The sequence below is a fragment of the Sus scrofa genome, chromosome 2, assembly GCF_000003025.6.
Source record: "Sus scrofa isolate TJ Tabasco breed Duroc chromosome 2, Sscrofa11.1, whole genome shotgun sequence".
Classification (NCBI taxonomy): domain Eukaryota; kingdom Metazoa; phylum Chordata; class Mammalia; order Artiodactyla; family Suidae; genus Sus; species Sus scrofa.
The window spans coordinates 130,469,545-130,496,162 of record NC_010444.4 but is presented as its reverse complement, the minus strand read 5'-3'; the positions used below and the strand labels follow the sequence as shown (position 1 = coordinate 130,496,162).

Below are 26,618 nucleotides of genomic sequence, written 5' to 3'. Positions count from 1 at the left end.
TACAATAAGCAGGACATTTGCAAGCCAAAATCCAGTCTCCAAATAAAGAGGGCAGAAGTAATGAGATAGCAGTGTCAGGCCAGAGGTATCTCTTTTTCAGTTGTTAAAGTTTTAATGTAGTTGATTTAAAATGTGACAATTTCTGCTACACAACAAAGTGATTCAGTTATACATATACACACCTGTTCTCTTTCAGATTCTTTTCCCACACAGATTATCACAGAATTATGGGTAGAGTGCTCTGTGTTATCCAGCAGGGCCCCACTGGTCAATCATCCCATATACTCCACTGTACATATGCCAGTCCCAAACCTCCAATTCATCCCTCTCTGACCTGTCTCCTGTAGCTGATTTTGTTTCTGTTGCCAAACATTTTTTTTCCCTCCCCCAGTTAATTTTGAAACAAAGTACAATTTAAAAGGGCTTTTCTTAAAAAAATAAATAAAATAAAAGGGCTTTCCTTGGGCCCTAAACTACATTTAGTCTATCAAAAATATTATTTTTATCTTTTGGCAAACAAAACCTCCAAGTCAATATTCTGTGGTCTTTGGGCAAGTACACCCCCCTCCAACACACCAAAGCAAAAGCAAAATCCCTCATCCTGGAATCATAGACTCAGAATAGCAACAATAATGAATAATATATATATATATTTTTAAAGAAGATACTCCTGGAGGTCAAGAGTAAATTAAATTCAGCACCAGAGAGTCTCCTTATGAACATGGGCCTTAACATATTTCTCCAAAGAATCCTCTCCCCCAAATATTTGTAATTTTTTAACCTTGAAGTTAGCAACTCTGGTACACAGAACACCCTTGAACAACATGGGTTTAAACTTTGCAGGTCCACTTATACACATAATTTTTTCCCCCCAGCAAACATGCAGTACAGCAGTACATGACCAATGGTTGGTTGACCTGTTATGCAGAATGATGGTGATGGAGAGCTAAGTGTAAAGTTATACATGGACTTTGGACTGGAAAAGAGATCAGGACCCCCAAACCCACACTGTTCAAGGGTCAAATTGTCTTTGAATGTTACAATTCCACCTGAAAGATGGTGTTTGATGTAGCTATTCCCTAAGAATGCCAGTAGCCAGTTGAGACAAAAAGGAATATTAGTCCTTCTAATATAACTTAATATGATTACCACTTAAAAAAATCACTGTACACTTTTGGGAAATAAGGTATTATTTATTCATGAAATATTTACATACATACAAAACTGGTTTTATCCAATACATCATCCTGCATAGTATTTTAAAAAAGAATAACATATGCTACGAGTAAAAATCCAGGTTTCTTAACTTAAGCATAACCCAACATCTTTCAGAACATAGAATATTACCAATTTGCTTTCACAGAACACAAATTCCTGTTCAGAATTTCTTCTAGCCAAGTAACAATGTAAAATTCAGCAACATCCTAAACTAATTTAGTTGACCCTGAGTATGTTACTAATTTGCATAATTGCGAATTGATGTACATAACACATTTTGATCTGTCCCGATAGCTACTTATACTTACTGTCACACTACCATTTTGTCTATATCCATTCATCTTGATTTTCTATCTCATTAATCCTTGAGAGAAAGAAGAACAAAGAATGGGAAAGTAAAAATAAGAGACTTAGGAGACAAAATTACTGGTATTGCCTCAAGCCAGAAGCCTGAGGCCCAGGCTTACCTGATGAGCTTAATAACAGGATGATACTGGACTGAGTACCTCCTGTCAGCAGAGGCTGATAGTAAATGACTCTTCCTCCATTTTTTTCCTGTTCTCTTTCGTACTACTTACCCAAAACAAAAAGTGTACAGGCTTAGCATATTCATTAAGTAGTTCTAGGAGCACGTCAAAAGAAAAAGAAAAAACAAAACAAAACACGAACACGACCAAAAAGGTAGTGGCAAAGAACCAAGTTCAAGATAGGTTTGTCCCAAGAAGCTTGAGGGACAAAAAAGCAAATAGCTCTCACCTCAACTCTCTCTAAAAAATGCTAGTGTGGGAGTTAGAAGAAAACAAGCAGGAAAAGAACAGGGGCAGCTGGATGACTGGTGAAGGGAGCCATGGCCTTAGAATGATAACCAGCACCTCTTGTGCCAAAATACCAACAGGAAGAGACTGCCTGGCTAACGGCTGCTGTGGTGTGTGAGAGATGATGAGTTACTTTTCTCAAGCCAAGCAGGTGGAGTTAGTCATGCACTGATACCTCTCAAAGATAACTTCTGGGCCAAAAAAGGAATAAGGGGCCAGAAGGAGACTGTGTATTTCTTTTCCACCTGCCCTTCCCTGGTCCTCACCCACCAGCAAAGAACAAATTACGGAGTGCAGGAAAGTTATCTGCAATCAAGCCACAGAATAACTCTGCCTTTGCTATTTGGAGATTCCAGGAAGATCGTCCTCTAATGGGATATCGATGTGTATGACTCTGTAAAAACAACCCTCAAAAACATCCACTGGGTATTTGAGACTTGGTAAAGCAAAAAAATTAAAACTGATTTTTTTAAGATGAGTAAAATCTCCCTATGGTAGGAGGGAAAAGAGCAGAAATACTAAGTATGGGCATACATTCCTTCATTCCTAACAGTGATGTGGCACCAGGCCAATGCCATGATAAAATACTGTCAGAAAATGGTAGCTTTTTAAAATAAAGGATAGAAACAAATGTAGAGAAAGGCAGGCTTCTCTTATTCATGAAAGATGGAGAAAACACAGATGAACTGTTGCATAAATACCAATGAAGAAGAAAAATAAGTATTCAGTCCCTATTATGCTATAGCAACTGGCCACATCTCTCTTCTCTCTCCCACTACCTTTGATGACACAGAAGTCTGAACTGCACTAAACAATCATTATACAGTGCTTAGAAATTAACACATAACACAGATGCACAATTAACACAATCTCCTCACTCTCGGGTTAAAAAAAATAGCAGAAATGAAATAAGTTCTTGAAATAATATTTAAATACCAAGCAAACATGACATGTAATGACAGTATAAGAAAAGAGCTGCAACACCTTCAAATTTTTTCTAAGATTGTGCTATGTGCTATACAATTGAAGAGTTGTACAGAAGAGTAAATAAAAATTAAATTACATTGATGTAAGAAACAATCTTAAAAAAGTTATTTGAACTTTCATATTAAGAGTTCAGAAGTGTATGATGAACTATTTATTTCTGATTTATATAAATCCAAAAATGATAAAATATATTATTTGGGAGAAAAAGAAGCTTTCATTAAATACAAACAAAACGGATTAAATAAACCAGATTGACTATAAAATAGTTTCTTTGAAAACTTCCATAAAAAGTAAAGGCAGAACGGCACACAATTACAAAAGCACTGTTTAAGGCAAACTAAGTAACTATAAATTAAGACCCATACAATCCTATAAACAACAAAGTAATTCCCTCTCAAAAATTTCTCTATTTTGGTTGGGAAAATGCATCATAGCAGAAATAATGGCTATTGTCCGTTTACTTGAAAGCACTGAATATGACCTTTACCATACAAAAATAATGCATGTGCTTCTGATTTAAATATATTTGAATGGTTTGCCACTTAGCTGTCATACAGCAATGAATAAAGAATTACCTCAATGTTCATCATAGAGTGTGAATGTGCAATGCTAAAACTTTCTTAAAAAGAAAAAAAAAAAGAAATTTCCAGACTTGGTGTATAACAAGATGACCAAAAACAAAATGATCAACTCCATCATTCTAGCCCATGTTAAAAAGATGCAGAGAAGAGTGCACCATCCCATGCTAGTAGGTGTCTTAGACTGCCCAGTGGCAGACCTGTGATCATGGGCACACACAAAACGCTTCGAAGACTGACAGGCAAGATATTAATCATGAGTTAAAAGAAACAATGTTTTTAAACAATATTCAGTAAACATGTTCTTTAGTCAACGATTCCTTAAAAAATAATCAAGTCCATATCATTACATTAAATATCTTAGCACATGAATTTGCACCTTATAAATTTGGTATATTAAATTACCCTATAAAAATATTTATAAATTTTTTGAGAACTATGGTACGTGTAATTATATAATCATAAAAAGGATCTGCTTCTTTTCAACTACTGGAATGACACCATTACTTTCTAGGAAAGAAAAACTGCAGCCTGCAAGAAAGTCATCAGGCTGGTTAGACTGACTGAAGCTGTCCGGTTTAAGAAGGGCCCATCTCTCCTCCACCAGCACCTCCGGTGAGCCAGCCTCAGTACCCGGGTCAGTCCTCTCACATGGCCCTCGGGGGCAGGCGCTGTTTATACATGCCCGCTATAGCTTTGGCTGCGCTGTAGATCATCTGCCGACGAGACATGCCCGTGAAAGTCACGTGCCAATCAGTCCGGCTGACATTTAGTAAACTCTTCTCCAGGACTTCGCCCACTGTCACCAAAAGGCCTGACCACCTCAGACTGTAGTCTTGGGGAGTCAGACTTTGAGCCTAAGGAAGAAAGAAATTGATATTTTCAATACATTAAAAAATATCACTGGAAGTAACTACATTGTAAGTGACATTTCAAAGTCTCTCAGGATACTTTTAATACAGATTATGACAAACCCTGCGAGACACAACTATGAACTATGCTGGCAACTGAATGAAGTTACAGACTATGAAAAAATCAAAACAGTACTGCACACATCTACTTGGTTTAAAATGAGAAACACCGAGCTCATTTTGCTGTTTAAACACAATACAGCCCTTAAACCTAATGACACTTATCAAAGCTCAGTGTCAGAGCGCTTACATTTTAGTTCTCTATTCATCATCACTTCTGGTTACTGATACCCTTCTAATCCTAATTAGGTAAAAGGTACTAGCATGGTTGTTATCTGTAGCAAATACTTTTGAACTCCAAAGGAGAAATCATTTTTCTCCTTTAATCTGTTCATGTATTCACCTACATAAACTGATTCACTACTGTTTGAACCATTTGGCCATTCCTGGGACAAATCCTTCTTGATCAGAATATCATGTTTGTGATACTATGACTTACTTAAAAAATGTTTTTTGAAATAAGGTTCATTTACAATGGGTATTAGTTTCAGGCGTAAAAGTGATTTAGTTACACTGTCTATATAAATATATATATATATATTCTTTTTTATATTCTCTTCCATTATAGGATATTATAAGATATTGAGTATAGCTCCCTGTGCTATACAGTAGGTCCTTGTTGGTTATCTGTTTTGTATATAGTAGTGGGTCTATTTTAACCCCAAACTCCTGATTTATTCTCCCCACACCTTCCCCTTTGGTATCCATAAGTTTGTTTTCAATCTGTGAGTCTATTTCTGTTTCGTAAATAAGTGCATTTGTATCATTTTTTTTTTTCAGATTCCTAATATGAGTGGTATCATATGATACTTGTCTTTCTCTGTCTGGCTTATTTCACTTAGTATGATAATCTCCAGATGTATCCATGTTGCTGCAAATGGCATTATTTCATTCTTTTTTAAGGCTGAATGATACTCAGCTGTGTGTGTGTATACTACTTCTTTTTCATTCATCTGTTGATAAACATTCAGGTTGCTTCCATGTCTTGGGTATTGTAAATAGTGCTGCAATGAATACTGGGTTACATATATCTTTTCACATTATGTTTGACGTGTACTCCAAAAACTGTTAAGATGTTGATGAAAGAAACTGAAGATGACACAAGCAAATGGAAAGATATACTACATGTGTTCTTGGATTGAAGGAATCAGTACTGTCAAAATGACTATACTACCCAAAGCAATCTACAGATTCAATGCAATTCTATCAAATTACTAACAGTATTTTCCACAGAACTAGATCAAATAATTTAAAAATTCATGTGGAAACACAAAAGACTCTAAATAGCCAAAGCAATCTTGAGAAATAAAAATAGAGCTGGAGGAATCAGGCGCCTGGACTTCAGACTATACTACAAAGCTACAGTCATCAAAACAGTATGGTACTGACACAAAAACAGATCTGTATTTCTATATTTCAAAAACAGAAATACAGATGAATGGAACAGGACAGAAAGCCCAGAAATAAACCCATACACATATGGTCAGTTAACCTACAATAAGGGAGGCAAGAATATACAATGGAGAAAAGTCAGTCTCTTCAATACGTGGCGATGGGAAAACTGGACAGCTACATGTAAAAGAATGAAATTAGCATACTAACACCATACGCAAAAATAAACTCAAAATGGTTTAAAGACCTAAATGTAGAATCAGACACTATAAAACTCCTAGATGGAAACATGGTCAGAAAAATTTTGGCATAAGTCACCCCAATATCTTTTTGGATGTATCTCAGAGTAAGGGAAATAAAAACAAAAATAAAAAAGTGAGACCTAATTAAACTTAAAAGCTTCTGCACAGCAAAGGAAACCATAAACAAAATGAAAAGACAACCTACGGAATGGGAGAAAATATTTGCAAACAATGCTACTGATGAGGGATTAATTTCCAAAGTATACAGACAGTTCATACAACTCAATGTCAAAAACAAAAAACAACCCAGTCCAAAAATGGGCAGAAGATTTAAAAAGACGTTTCTCCGAAGAAGACATACAGATGGCCATCAAGCACATGAAAAGATGCTCAACACTGGTATTAGAGAAATGCAAATCTAAACTACAATGAGGTGCCACCTCATACCAGTCAAATGACTAACATAAAAGTCTTCAAAAAATAATGCTGGAGAGGGTGAATGGAGAAGAAGGAACCTTCTCACACTGTTCTTGGAGATGTATATTAGTATAACCACTATGGAGGACAGTACGGAGATAATTTCAAAAAACTAAAAATCTACCATATGATCTTGTAATCCCATTCCTGGGTATATATCAGGAGAAAAACAAAGATACTGAAACTCACAATAAGATACATACTTATCTTTCTCAGTTTCTTGCACAGAGCTCCCTAGAACTTCCTAAGTATAGGAGCCTTCTAAAGACACCTTTTGTTATGCTAATGAGGCAACTTCTGAAAACCTCAGGTAACCTAAGGATAGGGGTTGGTGGCCAAGTGAACCACCCCTTTCCTTAGAGTTGCAAGGTCCAGCCCCATTCACTACCCCTACCCTACCCAACTTTTAGGGAGGGGAGAGTGGCTAGAAGATGAATCAAATCATTCTTGTGTAATAAAGCCTCCATTAAAAACTTAGAAGGTGAGGATGAGGAGAGCTTCCAGGCTGGCAAACATGTGAAGATTTGCAGAGTGGTAACTGGAACCCCAAATCTATAGCAGGTACATGAGGAGCTCTGATGACAACCTGGGTTTGCTACTTGGGGTGGGGGGCAGTCTTGTGAGACTGAGCCCTCCCTCTGTGGGGTCTTATTCTATCTCCTGGTAGATAACGTTAGAACTGAATTATGGTATAGCCACCTAGTGTCCTAGAATTGCATGGTAGTATGGAGAAACCCCTCCCAAACAACAGAATTGGGTTTAAAACCTAAACAGTTGGTGTCATAAGTGATACCTGTAAGAATGATGCTGGCTTACAGAAACATGTGGTTTGGGAAGAATGGCTGAGAGAATGGGGGATGAGAAACTTGATTTCTGGGTGGTCACCTGTGATATGGAGCAATCAGTTGTGCCACAATAAATTCCTAAAGGTAAAAAAGGTACTAATGGGATTTAGAGATGTGCCCAGTACATGGGGAGCTGGTTCACTGAATGCATAAAGAAATGAAAATTAAAAAACAACACAAAAGGCTAAATATTCAATCTCTTGGTTACTGTTATCTACAACAGCTAAACTAAAAGAAAATGCTCTTTTGGGCCTTAATGATAGACCAGTCTCAGATTTTAGTCTATGTGAGTTTGACAACTAGCCCCAAAGTCACCCCCTCAAAGTAAAAATTATTCAGGGACCACAGAAAGTACCTCTAAGACCTCTGGTCACTAAGAAGATAGTCACTGTGGAAGAAGGCCAAAACCAGAGGGTACAGTATGGAGAAGCTCTATCATTTTGTGGATTCATTAGTGGTTCCTGAGGAATCCACTACTAAATGGATTATGAGAATAAGAGGTTTAGGAGCTGGTCTTTGGTTATGGATGCTGCAGAATGGAATAGTATGTTTGTATTGATGCAGGATTCATAGCTCATTGTGGAACAATCAGTGGTGGCTTTGTATGGTCCAGACTCACAGGAGATTATTCCTGAAGGAACAGCCAGTCTGGTGGACTAGATAAATGCTGTAAGTTCTCTTTACCTTGGGGGGCGGGGGAGGCGTCTGTCCATCATGCCCTTATAAATGCCAAGTAGAACATCCTGGATGAAGCAGCTGATATGCTTCCTATGCAAGCCATAAGGGACAAGCTTTATGATGACTGGGATATTCACCTGCTGAATATTCCTATTACTCAGGTCATCGTAAATGCTGTGGTTGGGGGCCCCTTTAACATGGACACCCCATAACCTTACTGTTGCAAAACCAAAAAAAAAAAAAAAAACAGTTCAGGAAGTCTTACCAAATTCACTGTTTCAGCTTCCCCACCTGAGTCTTACAGATGCTAATAGATTAACAATAAAATCGAGAGAGGCCCATAGGACAGTCAAGGGACTCTTCCCAAGTGGGGGAAATTTTAAAAGTTAGGAATGAAACAAAGAGGAATCAGAAAGAAGAGATTGACAGGACTTACCCTAGCAGAGTGGAGGTCTTTAGATGGGTATTGAGAAATAGAAGAACAAAACAGACACTGGTAGGGTTATGTTTTAACACAGAACTACCAAAGATTGGGTGGGCCAAAGGATTCCATGCTGGTTCCCCAAAATTAAAGGGTCCCAAATACGTATGCTTTATTTATCATTGTCAGAAAATTTTTAAATGTGAAGGTAGATTATTACAATGAAAAATTTGACCAGCAATCAACTGGGGCAGTGGCGAAGCAGATTAATCAAGATAAAGAATGACAAAAGGGCCAAGGTCTTGTCTCAAGGCCTAACTGGGAAAGAGACTTATGCACAAGAGTGGGTCTAACGGTCAGGGGTGGAGGAGTTCCTTGAGCTGTGTTACCAAAGTCTGCTGGTGAAGGTCTGATGTGTGCTACAATTAGACTGGAAGAAAATAAAAATGTAATGGTTGACAGGATTATGAAAGCTGCATGTTTAAGCAAGTATAAGATAAAGACGTTGTGTCTCCTTTACATGGATGGACATTATGTCTGGGGAACACTTCCCCAGTGTATTACAAAACCAAGGCTTGTGGATGAAGTCTTCCTGGGGGCTACAGTGAGGAACACAGTGATGATGGAATTTCAATAAGGAGGAGAACTGTATGTGTGAACAGGTTTTATATGGACTGACTGTTTTGGGGTGGACACAGAAATCTACCCTTCAAACATTAACTGGACATGCTACATGGAACAAGTAAGACTGTCTGAGCCCACGCTATGTGGAACAGAAGCTGGAATGCTGGCAGGGATGAAATTCTCTCCCCACAGTCCTATGAAGAGCGCAGGCTAAGCCTATGGCAAAAATTTTCCAGTGCTTCCCAGCAACGACTGCTTGGGCTTTAAACTCAAGAATTTCTGTGTGAGGGGTGTTTACTACCAGCCACTGGACATTGTTTTTAATTATATTTGATTTTTTAAATTATATTTGATTCACAACGTTGTGCCAATTTCTGCTGTACAGTAAAGTGACTCAGTCATACACATATATACATTCTTTTTGTAAAATAATATTGTCTATCATGGTCTATTCCAGAAAAGTGGCTATAGTTCCCTGTGCTATACAGTAGGACCTCATTCCTTATCTACCCTAAATGTAACAGTTTGTATCTACTAACTCCAAACTCCCAGTCCATCCTACTGGCTCCCTCCTTTCCCTTGGCAACCACAAGTCTGTTTTCCATGTCCGTGGTCTGTTTCTATTTTGCAGATAGGTTCATTTGTGCCATATTTTAGATTCTACATATAAATGACACATACAATATTTGGACATTATTAAGTAAAGCTACTCCTATAGAACATAAAATGATCTTGAAACATGAAATACTCATAATGTCTGGGATGATGCTGGACAAACACCCTAAGCGCAGAATAGTTCCATCACAATATGGAACACAGGATCATGCTGCCTGGGGAATACAAGAAAACACTCCTGAGCAGTCTTTTTCCTGTAGGACAGACTTTGGAGTTACCTGTGGAGTTGCTGGCAAATGCCACTGGGACAGTACCCTGTGAAAGGCTCTCAACTGCACAACAAAGAGCTGCTTGTTTGTGGATGGCAGTTCCAGGGTGAATGAATAACATATTATTGGGAACTCCACCTCTCTGAGGAGGGTAAAAACGGGTCAGCTCAGTAAAGCTGAACTGTAACTTCTTTTCCCAGCAGTAAAGAAAGAACTGAAGTGTCATAAAATCCCTTATCTTCTGATTTTTAGTGACTCATGGGCAGTAGCCAGTCGTCTGGCCATGTAGTCAGGCAGGAGGCAAGAGACACCTGGCCTATTAAAAGGATACCCGAATGGGACACAGCCCTGCTGACATCACTGTGGGAACTTGAGGGACACATTAAAGTTGGACATGCTGATGCCCATCACAAGAACCCATTTCCAGCTTTGGAAGGTGAATGGAATCCACAAGCAGAAAACTCACATGCTCCCTTAAGACGGCCACCTGTGCCATGAAGTAAGTGGATTCACGGGTAGCACAGCAATGCAGAGATGGGCTGAATCTAGACACAGTCCTTTGTATGCTGTGAGGCACAAAATGCCAGTAAGAACTGTTCTGTCAGCAAAAAAGATAAACATTGCAGGTGGCTATGCGGTAGACTGCCTGTTGGGAGAGCCCTGAATGTAGCTGGCAAATCAGGTTGGAACAGAAGACAGTGCACTGATCTGGACAGCTGAGCATCATTTCCTCAGAGCAAGGAACACAACTTTACAGCCTATAATGTCCAGCAGTGGGCAGAGCGATCCCCTCAGGGTACTTGTCTGGTAGAGAAGTGGAACAGGCAGGGAAGACACCGGCTGTCTAAAACGGGGTGGGCAGGGGGTGGCAGAGGGAATAAAGGCATAAAGGCCAGCTTACAGCACTTGAGGAGTGAGTGCTCGCACTCAACATGATGGGGGGAGCCAGGACTGTCCACACTGGACAGAGCCCAACATCATTCTGGTGGATCTGGGCAGGACGCTAGTATAACTATGTAATGCTTGCCAAGGCAGGTGGACACTGGTATAATCTTTTTTTTCCTTTCTTCCACAGACCACCTCAATGCTTGTTTTGCCTACTCTGATGTAGCCACCAGAGTTGGAAATACAAGGGCAGGAAACTGTAACTATGTTTTTAATCTTTGTTACAATTCCTAAGGGCCTGTGTGGTAACATATGCCTTCACTCCATCTGGCAAAATTGCATCTGATGGTGATTGCAGCTAGTGGCCAGGTGGTAAAGACAGCCCACATGTCTGCACCTGTCACCTTACCTGATCTGAGTAGAAGTGGATGGGGGCGGGGGGCACTTGATCTACTAGTATTATTAGAGTCATCTAGACCAGCACAGTGGCTGAACCTAATGCCCCTTCCAAAGGTGGAAAAGTTTGGGTATAAGTAGAGACAAGGGGAAAAAAAGGGGGAGGGGGAAGCTCAGAGGAAGAGATGATACTGTCTCTTGGCTTGATTATACCCCATGCCTGAAAGTATGATGCCATATACTGTACTTCTGACACCACCACTTTTTTTTTTTTAATTGAAGTACAGATGATTTACAATGTTGTGTTCGTTTCAAGTGTACAGCACAGTGATTGAGTCATACATATATATGCCTCTCTTCTTTTTTAGATTATTTTCCATTACAGGCCATTAAAAGATACTGAATATAGTTCTTCCCTTTGTTATACAGTAGGAACTTGTTATCTATTTTACATATAATAAGTTACTTATTGTATATATGGTAGTGTGTCTCTATGGTAGTGTGTATCTGTTAATCACAAACTCAATTTATCCCTTAACTCAGACTTTTCCCTTTAGTAACAATAAGTTTGTTTTTTATGTCTGTGAGTCTATTTCTGTTTTCTAAATAAGTTCATTTGTATCATTTTTTATACTGAACTACATTTTTAAAATTATTTTTAATACTTATTTCCCCAATACAATTTTTTTTCCAACTGTACAGCATGGTGACCCAGTTACACATACATGTACACATTATATTTTCGCACATTATCATGCTCCATCATAAGTGAGTATACATAGTTCCCAGTGCCACACAGCAGGATCTCATTGCTAATCCATTCCAAAGGCAACAGTTTGCATCTATTAACCCCACACCCTTCCCCTCCCCCTCATTTGTGTCATTTTTTTAACATGTAAGTGATATTACAGGATGTTTATCTTTCTCTTGTAACTTAGTATGAAAATTTCTAGGTCCATCCATATTGCTGCAAATGGCATTATTGCATTCTTTTTCATGGCTGAGTAATATTCTAGTGTATATATGTACCACATCTTCTTTATCCATTCTTCTATGGACTTTTATGTTGCTTCCATGTCTTGGCTACAGTAACTATTGCTGCTTTCATCTTTTTTGGGTATATGCTCAGGAGTGAGATTGCTGGATCATATGGTAATGCTATTTTTTGTTTGTTTGTTTTGGCTGCACCCATGGCATATGAAGTTACCAGGGCAGGAATCAAATCCGAGCCACAGCTACAGCAACATCAGATTGTTAACCCACTTCACCAGACCAGGTATCAAACCCACAGAGACAATGACAGATTCCTAACCTGCTGCACCATAGCAGAAACTCCCCAGTAACTCTTTGTTTTTTTTTAAGGAATCTCTATACTGTTCTCCATAGTGGCTGCACCAATTTACATTCCTACCAACAGTGTAGGAGGGTTCCTTTTTTCCACAACTTCTCCAACATTTGTTGTTCATAGATTTTTTTAATGATGGCCATTCTGACTAGTGCGAGGTGGTACCTCATTGTGGTTTTTTTAATTTAAAAAATTATTATAGTTGATTTACAATGTTCTGTCCATTTTTGCTGTACAGCAAAGTGACCCAGTTATATATACATCCTTTTTCTCACATTATCCTCCATTGTGATCCATCACAAGTGATTGGATATAGTTCCCTGTGCTATACAGCAGGACCTCATTGCTTATCTACTCCAAATGCAACAGATTGCATCTACTATCCCAAAACTCCAGTCCATCCCAATCCTTCCCCCTCCCACTTGGCAACCACAAGTCTATTCTCCATGTCCATGAGTTTGTTTCTTTTCCATAGATAGGTTCATTTGTGCCCCATGTTAGATTCCAGATATAAGTGATGTCATATGTATTTGTCTTTCTGAGTTACTTCACTTAGTAAAGAGTCTCTAGTTGCTCCCATGTTGCTGCAAATGGCATTATTTTGTTCCCTTTTATAGCTGAGTAGTATTCCATTGTGTATATGTACCAGATCTTCTTAATCCATTCATCTGTTGATGGACATCTAGGTTGTTGCCATGTCTTGCCTACTGAGAATAGTGCACAAATGAACATACAGGTGGATGTATCTTTTTCAAAAAAAGTGGGATTGCTGGAAAACATGGTAGCTCTATATTTAGTTTTCTGAGGTACCTCCATACTGTTTTCCATAGCAGCTGTACCAACGTAAATCCCATCAACAGTGTAGGAGGGAACCCTTTTCTCCACACCCTCTACAGCATATGTAATTTGAGGACTTACTAAGGATGACCATTCTGACCAATGTGAGGTGGTAGCTCATTGTAGTTTTGATTTGCATTTCTCTAATAATTCGTGATGCTGAGCCTTTTTCATATGCCTGTTGGCCATCTGTATGTCTTCTTTGGATGTCTATTCAGGTCTTCTGGCCATTTTTCAATTGGGTTGTTTATTGTTTTGATGTTGAGCTGGATGAGCTGTGTGTATATTTTAGAGATTAAGCTCTTATCAGCTGCATCATTTGCAACTATTTTCTCCCACTCCATAATTGTCTTTTTTTTTTTTTTTTTTTTTAATGGTTTCTTTGCTGTGCAAAAGCCGGAAAGTTTGATTAGGTACCAGTGGTTTATTTATTTATTTATTTTGCTTTTTAGGGACTTACTTGCTGAGTAGGTAAGTTCCCAGGCTAGGGCTTGAATTAGACCTGCAGCTGCCAGACTACACCACAGCCACAGTAATGAGGAATCTGAGCTGCATCTGTGACCTACACCACAACTCATGGCAACACTGGATCCTTCACCCACTGAGTGAGGCAAGAGATCAAACCCTCATCCTCATTTGTTATCTGCAGTTACTAGTCTAATTCGTTTCTGCTGTGCCAAGATGGGAATTCCCTATTTTTTTTTTTTTTTGTATTGCTTCTGGAGACTGACCTAAGAAAACATTTGTACATTTGATGTGAGAGAATGTTTTGCCTATGTTCTCTTCTAGGAATTTCATGGTGTCTTGCTTTATGCTTAAGACTTTAAGCCATTTTGAGTTTATCTGTGCATGGTGTAGAGTGTGTTCTACTTCTGTTGATTTACATGCAGCTGTCCAGTTTTCCCAGCACCACTTGCTGAAGACACTGTCTTTTTCCCATTTTATATTTTTGCCTCCTCTACTGAAGATTAATTGACCATAGCTGTCTGGGTTTATTTTTGGGTTCTCTATTCTGTCCCATTGGTCCATATGTCTATTTTTATATCAGTACCACAGTCTTGATTACTGTAGCTTTGTATTATTGTCTGAAATCTGGGAGAGTTATACCTCCTGCTTGGTTTTTTTTCCTCAGGATTGCTTTGGCAATTCTGGGTCTTTTATGGTTCCATATAAATTTTTGGTTTGTTCTAATTCTGTGAAAACTGTCATCGGTAATTTGATACGGATTGCAATGAATCTGTAGATTGCTTTAGATAGTATGGTCATTTTAAGAATATTAGTTCTTTCAATACAGGAGCATGGAATTTCTTTCCATTTCTGTGAATCCTCTTTAGTTTCCTTGACTAATGTTTTACAGTTCTTAGCATATAAGTCTTTCACCTTCTCAATCAGATTTATTCCTAGGTATTTTAATTTTGGGGGTGCAATTTTAAAAGGTACTTTTTATATTCCTTTTCTAATATTTCTTGTTAGTAAAGAGAAATGCAACCAATTTCTGAATGTTAATCTTGTATCCTGCTACATTGCAGAATTCATTGATCAGTTCAAGAAGTGTCTGCATGGAGTCCTTTGGGTTTTCTGCATATCATGTCATCTGCCTTTTGGATAGTTTGACCTCTTCTCTTTTTGGATTTGGTTACCTTTCCTTTTGTATGTCCGACTGCTGTGGCTAAGACTTCCAATACTATGTTGAATAAAGAGGGTGAGAGTCAGCATCCTTGCCTTGTTCCAGATTTTAGCAGGAAGGCTTTCAGCTTTTCTCCATTGAGTATTATATTGGCTGTGGGTTTGTCATTAATGGCTTTCATGATGTTAAGGTATGCTCCCCCTCTATACCCACTTTAGTAAGAGTTTTTATTATGAATGGATGTTGGATTTTGTGAAGTACCTTTATTGTACCTACTGAGATGATAGTGTAGTTTTTAACTTTTCCTTTGTTAATGTTGTGTAAGATGTTGACTCTTTTGCATGTGTTGAACCATCCCTGTGAACCTGGGATAAATCCCCCTTGGTTGTGGTGTATGATTTTTTTTATATATATATGTTGTGGATTTGGTTGGCTAAAGTTTTGTTTTCTACTTGGTTTTTTTTTTGGGGGGGGGGGTCTTTTGTTCTTTCATTTTTAGGGCCACACCCATGGCATATGGAGGTTCCCAGGCTAGGGGACTAATTGGAGCTGTAGCTGCTGGCTTATGCAAGAGCCACAGCAACACCAGACCTGAGCCATGTCTGCGACCTACACCACAGCTCATGGCAACACTGGACCCTTAACCCACTGGGTGAGGCCAGGGATCAAACTCGCAACCTCATGGTTCCTAGTCAGATTCGTTTCCACTGTGCCACGACGGGAACCCCTAAAGTTTTGTTTTGAATTTTTGTGTCTACATTCATCAAAAATATTGGCCTCTAATTTTCTTTTTTTGTAGTATCTTTGGTTTTGTCATTAGGGTGATGGTGGCTTCATAGAATGTCTTTGGAATTCTTCCTTCTTCAAGCTTTTGGAAAAGTTAAGAAGGTCTAAGTTCTTTGTATGTTTGGTAGAATTTGCCTGGGAAGCTATCTGGTCCTGGACTTTTGTTTGTAGGAAGTGTTTTTATTATATACTCAACTTTCATTTCTAGTGATCAGTCTGTTCAATTGATCTTTTTCTTCTTGATTCAGTTTTGGCAGGCTCTATGTCTCTAGAAAGTTGTCCATTTCTTTTCTGTTGTCAAATTTGTTGGCATATAATTGTTCATATATTGTCTTATGGTTTCTTTCTATTTCTGCAGTATTCATTGAGATTTCTCCTTTTTCCTTTCTTAGTTTGAGTTCTTCCTCTGTTGTTGGTGAGTCTGGCCAGAGATTTGTCAATTTTATTCTTTCAAAGAACCACCACTTGTTTAATGATTTCTTCTGTTTTTTGAATCTCTATTATATTGATTCCCTCTCTGATCTTTATGATTTCCGTCATTCTGCTGACTTTAGGTTTTGTTTGTTCTTCTTTTTCTAATTCTTTCAGACGTAGGTTAAGTTGTCAAACTGAGGTTTTTCTTCTTTTCTGAGAAAGGTCCTATTGTTATGAACTTCCCTCTAAGAACTCTTTGTGGCATCCCATAGATTTTGAATGGTTGTTTTCAAAATTATTCATCTCGAGGTATTTTTAAATTTCCCTTTTGATTTCCTTGTCAACCCATTGGTTTGTTAGTAGCATGGTTTTTTTGTTTGTTTGTTTGTTTGTTTTGTCTTTTTTGCTATTTCTTGGGCCGCTCCCGTGGCATATGGAGGTTCCCAGGCTAGGGGTCTAATTGGAGCTGTAGCCGCCGGCCTACGCCAGAGCCACAGCAACACTGGATCCAAGCTGCGTCTGCAACCTACACCACAGCTCACGGCAACGCCGGATCGTTAACCCACTGAGCAAGGGCAGGGACCGAACCCGCAACCTCATGGTTCCTAGTCGGATTCGTTAACCACTGCGCCACAACGGGAACTCCAGGAGCATGTTGTTTAGTATCCATGTAGTCATTTTTTTCCTCATTTCTTTTCCTATGGTTGATTACTAGTTTCACGCCATTGTGGTGAGAGAAGATACTTGAAATAATTTCTATACTCAAACTTACTGAGGTTAGTTTTGTGCCTCAGTATGTGGTCAATCCTTGAGAGTGTTCCATGTGCATTTGAAAAGAATGTATATTCTGATTTTTTTTGGATGTAATGTCAAACTTTTATGTATCATTTAGGATCTCTATTTCCTTATTGATTTTCTGCCTATAGGATCTGTCCATTGAAGTGAGTGTGGTGTTCAAATCTACTATTTTTTGTATTTTCATCAATTTCTTTATGTCTTTTAGTATTCGCTGTCTGTATTTGGGTACTCCTCTATTGATGACTGTAATACCCTCTTCTAGAATGGATCCTTTTATCATTAAATGGTGTCCTTCTTTGTCTTTCTTTATGGCCTTTGTTTTAAAGCCTATTTTGTCTGAGTATTGCAACTCCTGCTTTCCTGTCTTTTCCATTCACATGAAAAATCTTCTTCCATACCCTCACTTTCAATTTATGTGTCCTTTGCCCTAAGGTGAGTATCTAGTAGGCAGCATATTGTAGGCTCTTGTTTTTTTTAATCAAATCTGTCACTCTATGTCTTTTGATTGGAACATTCAGTCCACTGACATTTAAGGTAATTATTGATAAATATATAGTTATTACCACTTTAAGCCTTGTTTTCTATGTCTCGCCTTTCTTTTTTTGGTTATATGATTTCCTTTTATGCCTGTGTCATCATCTTTTAGTTTTTGTGAATGTATTTTTTGGTTTTGATTTGCATTTGCCCTGTATGTTAACCCTTTCATATACCTGCTTGCTTTAGCCCGACAGTCATACTGGCTCAAACATATTCTTTTAAAAAAGTCTAGATTTTCTTACATTCCTTCCCCAATTTTATGATTTTGATGTACTTTTTTAAGCATGTCTTTCCCTTTGCTGTTTCTTGTGTTTACTGTCGTTTTTTCCTCCTTTCCTCCCCTCTTTTAGATCTGTATACTGGCTTATTTAACTGATTACTTTCCAACTGTGATTCTATCCATCCTATTTCTTCTTACTTCTTTTTTATTTAGAGGAGCCCTTTTCAGTATTTCTTTTAGAATGGGTTTAGCATTGCTGTACTCTTTTAGTTTTTGTTTGTTGGAGAAATTATTTCTATTTTAAATGATATTCTTGCTGGGTAGAGTATTCTCATCTGCAAATTTTCCCTTTTAGAACTTTGAATGTATCTTGCCACTCTATTCTGGCCTGTAGTGTTTCTGTAGAGAAAGCAGCTGATAGCCTTACGGGGGTTCCCTTATAGTCAACTCTTTCATTTTGCTGCCTTTAGAACCCTCTTCTTGTGTTTAACTTTTGCCATTTTGATTAAAATATGTGTTGCTGTGGGCCTGTTTGGGTTCAACTTGTCAGGGGCCCTCTTTGCTTCCTGTATCTTGGTATCTGTTTCCTTTAGATTTGGAAAGTTCTCACCCATAATTTCTTCAAATATATTTTCAATCCCCTTTCCTTCTCCTTCTCCTTCCAGAATCCCTATTAAGCATATATTGGCCGACCTAGTATTACCCCATAGATCTCTTATACTGCTTTCATGTTTTTTCATTAGGTTTCCTGTCAGGTGTCCTGACCAGGTGATTTCCATTATTCTATCTTCCAAGTCACTAATTTGTTCCTCTTCATTATTCATTCTGCTCTTCAGTGCCTTTAACTCAGCTTGTGTCTCTGCTATTGAATTTTCAAATTTTCATGGCTCCTTAAATTTTCTAGTTCCTTTCTAAAGTCATCCGCATTACTGTTTATATCTGGTCTTAATTCCTTCATAGTCATCCTTAATTTGAACTCAGTATCTTTGAGATTGCAGAGGTCTGTTTCATTTTTTGCTCCTTCAGGGCCATTCACCTATGCCCTTAACTGGGAATGGTTCCTGAGCTTCTTCATTTTGCTTACATTTTTCTTTTCCTGTGAATTTAGGAAAAACAACTACTGTAGTCTTGGAAGGCTATTTATATGCATGCGTTCCAACCTGGGTATTCTGTGAAGCTTACTATTTATTTTTGGCATGAGGGCTGCTTTTGGTTTGGATGTTCACTGTCTCTTTCCTCAGTGTGTGCAGGCTGTTATCCACTTGACAGGGTGCTGTGCATGCTTCTAGAGAGAAGGAGGCAATGGACAGGGCTTGTAGTGCCTGTTTTTTGGGCCCTTGATAGTGGCACAGGCTGCTCCTTGTTGCAGGGCCCTTTGACAGAATGTGCCCGCCCTGCTGCTGCCACCAAGGGAAGTGGGAGCAACAAAGGTGGTGCTTGGTTTCAGTGCCCTCCCCTGTGGTGACCTCTCAGGTGACTGGGGCCACATGTGGTGCCTGTTCACGGACACCTATTGGTGGTGGTCCATGCCCACCTCTGGAGTTTGAGATCACTGGTGGTTTCCTTTCTCCACCTGCAGACCATGCAAAAGGTGCCCTGTTGCATTTGTCCTGTGTAAGAGGTGCCACCACCTGCAGACCGCACAAGAGGGGCTCATTACCTGTAGCCTGCAATGAAGTACCTTGCTGCCCGTATCTCTGCCCTCCAAGAGTCCGAGCACGAGCAGAGAAAGGTATTCCAATGGCAGTCCACCCCTCCTCCTCTTAACCTCCCCAACAATGACACCTTGCTTCTCTTCTGGGCTCAGACCTCCTCCTGGGTTCTCTTGGTTGTTTTGCTCTGCAGCCCATCAGGCAGTGGTACCCATGGTCTGGGCAACTTGCTCTCTGCTTTGTCCTCCTCAGTGCACTGCCATGCTCTTCTCTTTAAGAGGCTTTGAGGTCCCTCCACCTTGTCTTATCTCCCCACCAGTTAGGTGGCTTCCCAGGGTGTGGGTTCCTTTCCTCTTTCACAGCTCCCTCTCAGGAGTGCTAGAAATCCCGTCCTGATTTCTTTTTCTCTCTCTTTTATTTTCCTTTTGTTCTACCCAGTTATGTGGAGAGCTTCTTCCCCTTTTTGGAGCCTTAAGGTCTTCTGCCAGAGTTCAGGAGATGTTCTGTGCAACTCGCTGTACATGTAGATGGAGTTTTTTTATTTTTTTTTTATGAGTTTGTGGGAAAAGGTGAGTGCCATGTTTATGCCTCTGTCATCTTGATCCTGTCTCTGCTCACTGTGGTTTTGATTTGTATTTCTCTAGTAATGAGTGATGTTGAGGCTTCAGGCATCTTTTCATGTGCCTAATGCCCACCTACATGTCTTCTTTGTTGAAATGTCTTTTTAGCTCTTTTGCCCATTTAAAAAAAATTTTTTTTTCTATATTGAGCTGTATGAGTTGTTGGTTTATTTTGGAGATTAGTCCCTTGTCAGTTTCTTCATTTGCAAATATTTTCTGTTTACATAGGCTTTTTGTTTTGTTTATAGTTCCCTTTGCTGTGCAAAAACTTTTAAGTTTAAATAGGCCCTGCCCCACTTTTACATTTCTATTTTTCTTTCCATTATTCTAAGAGAGACATCCAAAACAGACACAGCTTTAACTATATCAAAGACTGTTTTGACCCTGTTTCCCTCTAGGAATTTTATAGTATCTGGTTTTACATTTGGGTCTTAAATCCATTTTGAGTTTATTTTTGCATATGGTGTTAGGGAGTATTCTAATTTAATTCTTTTACATGTAGCTGTGCAGTTTTCCCAGCTCCACTTATTGAAGAGACTGACTTTTCTCCATTCTTGCCTCCTTCGTTGTAGATTTATTCACCACAAGCCTGTGGGTCTACTTCTGGGCTTTTTATCTTGTTCTGTTGATCTGTGTGTCTTTTTTTGATACCTTACTGTTTTGATTATTGTAGCATCATAGTACAGTCTGAATTAAGTTGAGCATGATTCCTTCAGCTTTATTCTTCTTTCTCACAGTTGTTTTGGCTATTCAGTGTGTTCTGTCTTTGTTTCCATAGTTTTTAAAATTACTTGTTCTAGTTCTGTGAAAGACTGCCAATGTAATTTGATAGGGATTGCACTGAATCTGTAGACTGCCTTGGGCAGTATGGTCGTCTTTCCATCTATTTGTGTTGCCTTCATTTCTTCATCAGCACCTTACAGCTTTCAGAGTACAGGTCTTTTGCCTCCTTAGGTAGGTATACTCCTATGGATTTTACTCTTTTTCATACAATGGTAAATGTGATTGAACACTCAATTTTCACTGCTGCTTTGTAATCTGACAAGGTAGAATAGAAACCTGCAAACCCAAGTGCCCTCACCCTGGAGACATTTTCATATGAAACTGACAGATCTGATTGTTTTTGACATCAAGGAGCCATTTCATATGGTTCACCCTAATGGTTATAAACTGCCATTATAAGAATATTTTCCTAGAAAAATCTACTGTTTTATGCAATTTTTCTAAAATATTGGTATAACAGTATGCATAGTATTTGCTTATAATCTCTTAATTACCTTTATACTCAAGTCAGTTTATCATGTGTAGAAATGTTTTCCGAAACTTCTGAAAAGAATTTAAGCTAAAAATTATGGTGTAAGTAAAAGGTTAAATAAAACTTAAAAATTCCAACCATCAATTCAATTCTTATTCCCCTCTAAACTCTAAACCCCTAAGAAGGCTACAGGTTCTATAAACCCCAAAGCCAAATTTATATGTGAGTGCATATGTCATACATACATTCTCTTGGAGGAGAACCCAGTGGCTTCATCAAATTGTCAAGTATCTGAAGTCTCAAATTATACTAAAAGAGTTTTGAAATGACATTCAGCACAATACCATTTAAGATTCTAATGGAAATAAACACATTCTATTTTGTTCAAGAAAGGATTCAAAAGTAACATAATTATAGAAGGACTGAAAATCATTATACATTTATGCTTACATTCTTCTAGAAACTATGTGGATAGGTAAACATTTTTCAACAAACCAAAAAGATGTACCTTTCATCCACAGTTTTTTAATTTGCTTCTAAATGGATTTCTTCATGTTTTTAAAGATTAACAAACTAAAGAGGAAGATGAGGGCAAAGAAAAAGGAATGGAGTAACAAGGGAAAATAAATTGCGAGATAAAGGGGATAGTAAATGGAAGGTGAACATAAAAAACTGGAACAGGTAAATTTTTTTATGATCTTAGGGTGGCGAACACAATCATAAAAACACAACAATGAAGAAAAGAGTGATTATGTAATGGATGACATTTCCAAAGATTACTGGAAAATACTAGGGCAGTACTAAAACAACACAGAAGGAATAGAAAACTGAAAAGCAAATGAGTGAAGCAAAATAAAAAATAAATCATAGTTCCAAAGAAAAACCTTATTTTGAAAACAATATTGCAAGTTTTCTGGAGCATAATGAAAAAGAAAAGGATAACTCTAACCTGTTGTACAAATTCCAAGGGTACTGGTGTGGCTTGTGTAAATGCTTCTAGATGAATGCCATGCACAGGGTCTTCAACTATCAGACAGCCAATGTCAAACCATCTGCAACAGAATGTATGAGTTTCAAACTGGGTATGTGCTGGATAAGTAAGTTATAGTGACAAGACAAAGTACTATCAGTCAGATGAAACAGTAGCAGATTGATTAGGAAAACATTACATTAAAATTTTCAAGAGGACAATCCAACCTAATTCTATGAGGACAGAAAAAAAAAGGAAAAAACAAAGATAAAATAATTGAAAAAGATCATTGGAAAGCTTTTATCGCTAAGATTTGAGAAGAATGGGAATGGGGTACTCGAATATGCGATAGATAAATGTACTCATTTGAAAATGCAAATACCTTATATGTAATTTAAACTGTCACTGGGTAAAATGTGGGAAATTTTTTATTACCATCTCTATGAGTTATATATATAAATTGCAAAGTTAATAGCTAATTAAAAAATAAGTTTATTCAGGAAATAACAAGCCCTCTCCTCATTCCTGATAAATTCTTCCAATCACACATCTAAATTGTTCACAATGCATCAATCCTTGAAAACTGCTTCATGAAGTCAAGAATCTGTAATGTTACCAGCAATTTAACTAACCAGAAAAAGGAAGCCAGGAGATGCTCTGAAATTATTAAATTAAATAAGACAATACTGAGCAAGAAAATATTAAAGTATGATGAAATACCCTAGAATTAGGAAAATCATATTTACATATTCAAAAAAAAACCCCAAGAAAACAATATATAGAGTTTACAGAACGTGGGTGAGTGTTAAAATGGCAGTTTATGTCTATAGTATTCATATCATAAAACTTTGCTTCAAATTAAGAACCTCACTTATTTGGTATTTGGTGTATGGATCAATATTTTACTTTATAAGATTTGTATGTTTTGCAGGTGGCAGAGAGTAACAGTAGTGACTAGGTACTTAGGCATGAACTTCCTGAAAAGCTACCTCCCCTATAACACCAGTGATCACACATGAGAGGAATTCTATATTTAGCTGCTCTCTAAACTACTCTCACACTTCTGAGGGTGTCAACCTGGCTCTCCCACTCCCCTCAACTTGAATCTAAACTGCAATCGGCTGAAGAAACTTCTAGTTCGTCTCCCTCCTGCCCTTTAACCCGACTCCACTCCACACCCAACAGGAGGAAAGGCGGTGGTCTTTGCTGGTCACTGCCCAGGACAGTCACTGAGGATCTCTCTCCTCCTCCTCACCCTCTCCATGTGGCTGGTGAAATAAGATGGTCTTGACAAGTCCTACATGGAGGCCACCTGGACTTAAGAATGATGGTTCCAAGACATTTAGGTTAAGTGTAGCAGGAAAAAAATTAAAATGCCCCCAATATAGGTAAGCCAATTTGTATTTTACCAAAGAGAGACCACCTCCTAGTCACTTTACAGAAGGATATTTTAACCCATTTCTCAAATAACCAAGATTTTTAAACTTGTTGGTTTATCTTATTGTAAGGACAGCTCATGCTTACACAGATATTTTTTCAAATTACCAACATGGTAATTTTTCTCATGTAGCAAGAACTGCTGAAAAATTCATCACAGAGAGCTAAGTCTATACTGGGTCTGTATACTCTAAGGGGCTAACATATCTGGGATTTTTCCTTCTGGGTGACTTACTCTTCCTGAATTAGTTCTTTCCTACCTAGTTACAGGCATGCACTTCCCTAACTATCTTCTGTGCATTTTCCCCCCACTGGAACACCACAGAGAAATAGCCGAAGCAGGAACTAGTAAGTGTTTTGGATCCTGAGTTTCCTGTCTGTCCTCATGTCCTTCCTCTATCCCCCTTCTGTACCTTTCTGTTACAATCTTTCTCTCCTCCTCAATCCATACTGGAAACTATCAACAGACTTCCTACTACTATTTACTACTCCTAATCTCGCTAATGTGCTGCTCTTCCAAACAAAAGGTATTTGGGAGAAAAATACCACATCTAGGTATGATGGAGCAGTTGATGGCTGATCAGTGCTCCCAATGAAAAGCTGGGTGAGTATACGAGTCAAATCTAAAGGCATCCAAGAGGTGCAGAAGAAAGGAGGGCAAACTGGCATAACCTCAAGAACAAAGACAATCTTTCAAAGGTGCGCTGAAGACCTTCAGCTGACCCCAAGCGTGACCTAGCCTTGACTCAGCTCAGGCTGTGACTGCAGCACTCCATACCATCCCTTCCACACACCTCACTACTCTGTTTATTGGAGGAAAAGAGCGAACCTTCTCAAGGTGACCTAAAAACTCTCAAATTTCTTCTAATCAACAGCGCGCTTTCAAATATTGCCAGGCTTTCAGAGAGACAGCAGCATATCATCACATCAAAAGGAAGCTCAGGAGTTCCTGCTGTGGCTCAGTGGAAACGAAGCTGACTAGCATCCATGAGGACACAGGTTCTATCCCTGGCCTCACTCAGTGGGTTAAGGATCTGGCATTGCTGTGAGCAGTGGTGTGGGTCGCAGATGAGGCTTGGATCTGATGTTGCTGTGGTTGTGGTATGGGCAGCAGCTATGTGCAGCTCTAAAAGCACACACACACAAAAAGGCTCAAAGAAACCCACACACTGGATTTAGTAGACAAGGGTTTTAAAATAATTATATACTCAAGAAAAGAGAGGTGAGGATAATTAAATCATTAAGTCTATTTTAAAAATGAACAAATCAGCATATAAGGTACAGAGCAGAAGACAGGTAAACACAGAATACTCTATGTAAAGAACAGAGGAAAACCAGAGTGAGGAAGGAGGGAAAAGGAGGGACTGACAAAATGAGAAATGTGACGCATGGTCAGAGGATGAACAAGTATGTCCTTAGAGACGCAGAAGAAATGAGAAAGAAAATGAGCAAGAAGCTAATTCTGAAGATATAATGGACAAGAATTTTCCAAAACTGATGAAAGACATAAATCCAGCTCAGAAATCCACAAAAATGTCAATACAAAAGCAAGCAAACACACCCCCCTAAACACACCACCGTAAAACTGCAAAAACGACAGGAAAATCCTACAAGCCAGCATAGCTGCAACACATTCTCTTCACAGAAACAAGCTGGAAAGCTGATTTAATAGAAATGATGGAAGCCAGAAAAGAGCACAGCGGCATCTTTAAAGTGCGAAAGAAAAGATCTGCTAACCCGGACTTCGACATCCAGGAAAAAACACTCTGCAAAAACAGAGGTGCTTAAAAGACAAAAACAATTCCTGGCTAGAATCTTCCACCAAAGGATGTTCTTCAGGCAAAAGGAAAATGATCCTAGACAGGAAAACCAAAAATGCAGAAAGAATCCAGAGAATAAACTTAAGTGAACAGACTGTACAGCACAATGCTAATAATATGTAGGAGTTTAAAATACATACACAAGTAAGACACTTAACAAAAAATAAAGGGGGTAAATGGTATTAAAATTAATTCCAACATTATCAAAAGTTATGATTATAATGTAACATATCGTAAAGGGCACAATAGAATCTCTAGAGTAACCCTTACATGAATATTAAAAGGCTAACAGAGGGAGAAAATGAAATAATGATCACTGGATGGTTACTTGGTGCTTACACAGAAAGTTCACACTTCCCCATCTAGCCTTCACAGCTCTTTGGTCTGTCCCTCAAACTATTTGATTTCCTATCCAACAATGTCAGCCAAGGTGAAATAATCACTGGCCCCAAGACACACCTTTTAACCATCTTAAAACTTTTCCTCCACACAGAATGAAGGAATGCCCTACCGATTCTTTCCCACATATTTTACCTCCTCTTCAACATTCCCTTCAAGTCCCAATCATGCATGGACCTTATCTGACATTTTCTTCACATCACGTTACTTTCACTGAAAACATAACACTTCCCATTGGTGAAAATTTACACACTAATACAATCATTTAAAACTATTCATCTGTATGTATTTTTCTCTCAGCTGGCATGGAAGTCCCTCAAATTTGGGGTACATTTTTTGCATGGAGTATATGTTTGGTAGCTACCAAGTACTAAGCAGTGTCATACAATAATAAAAACGACAAAACTACAACGTAAATAGAAAGAAGGTAGGTTGCAACAGGTGGGAAGTTATTTCAATATAAATCAATTCAGCATATTAAAAAACTC

The 26,618-nt window shown here is 38.4% G+C and overlaps 1 protein-coding gene across 1 annotated transcript in view; it reads right to left on the bottom strand.

The window, feature by feature from the left end:
- The window catches only part of PRRC1 (proline rich coiled-coil 1), a 51,424-nt gene continuing 25,978 nt past the window's right edge, over positions 1,173 to 26,618 (bottom strand). Inside the window, exons 8-9 of the mRNA XM_021084706.1 lie at positions 22,454 to 22,556; positions 1,173 to 4,455 (exon numbers count right to left, since the gene is read on the bottom strand). Of these exons, the coding sequence (XP_020940365.1) occupies positions 4,246 to 4,455; positions 22,454 to 22,556 (313 nt within the window). The 3' untranslated portion in view covers positions 1,173 to 4,245. The remainder of the gene's footprint in view (positions 4,456 to 22,453; positions 22,557 to 26,618) is intronic.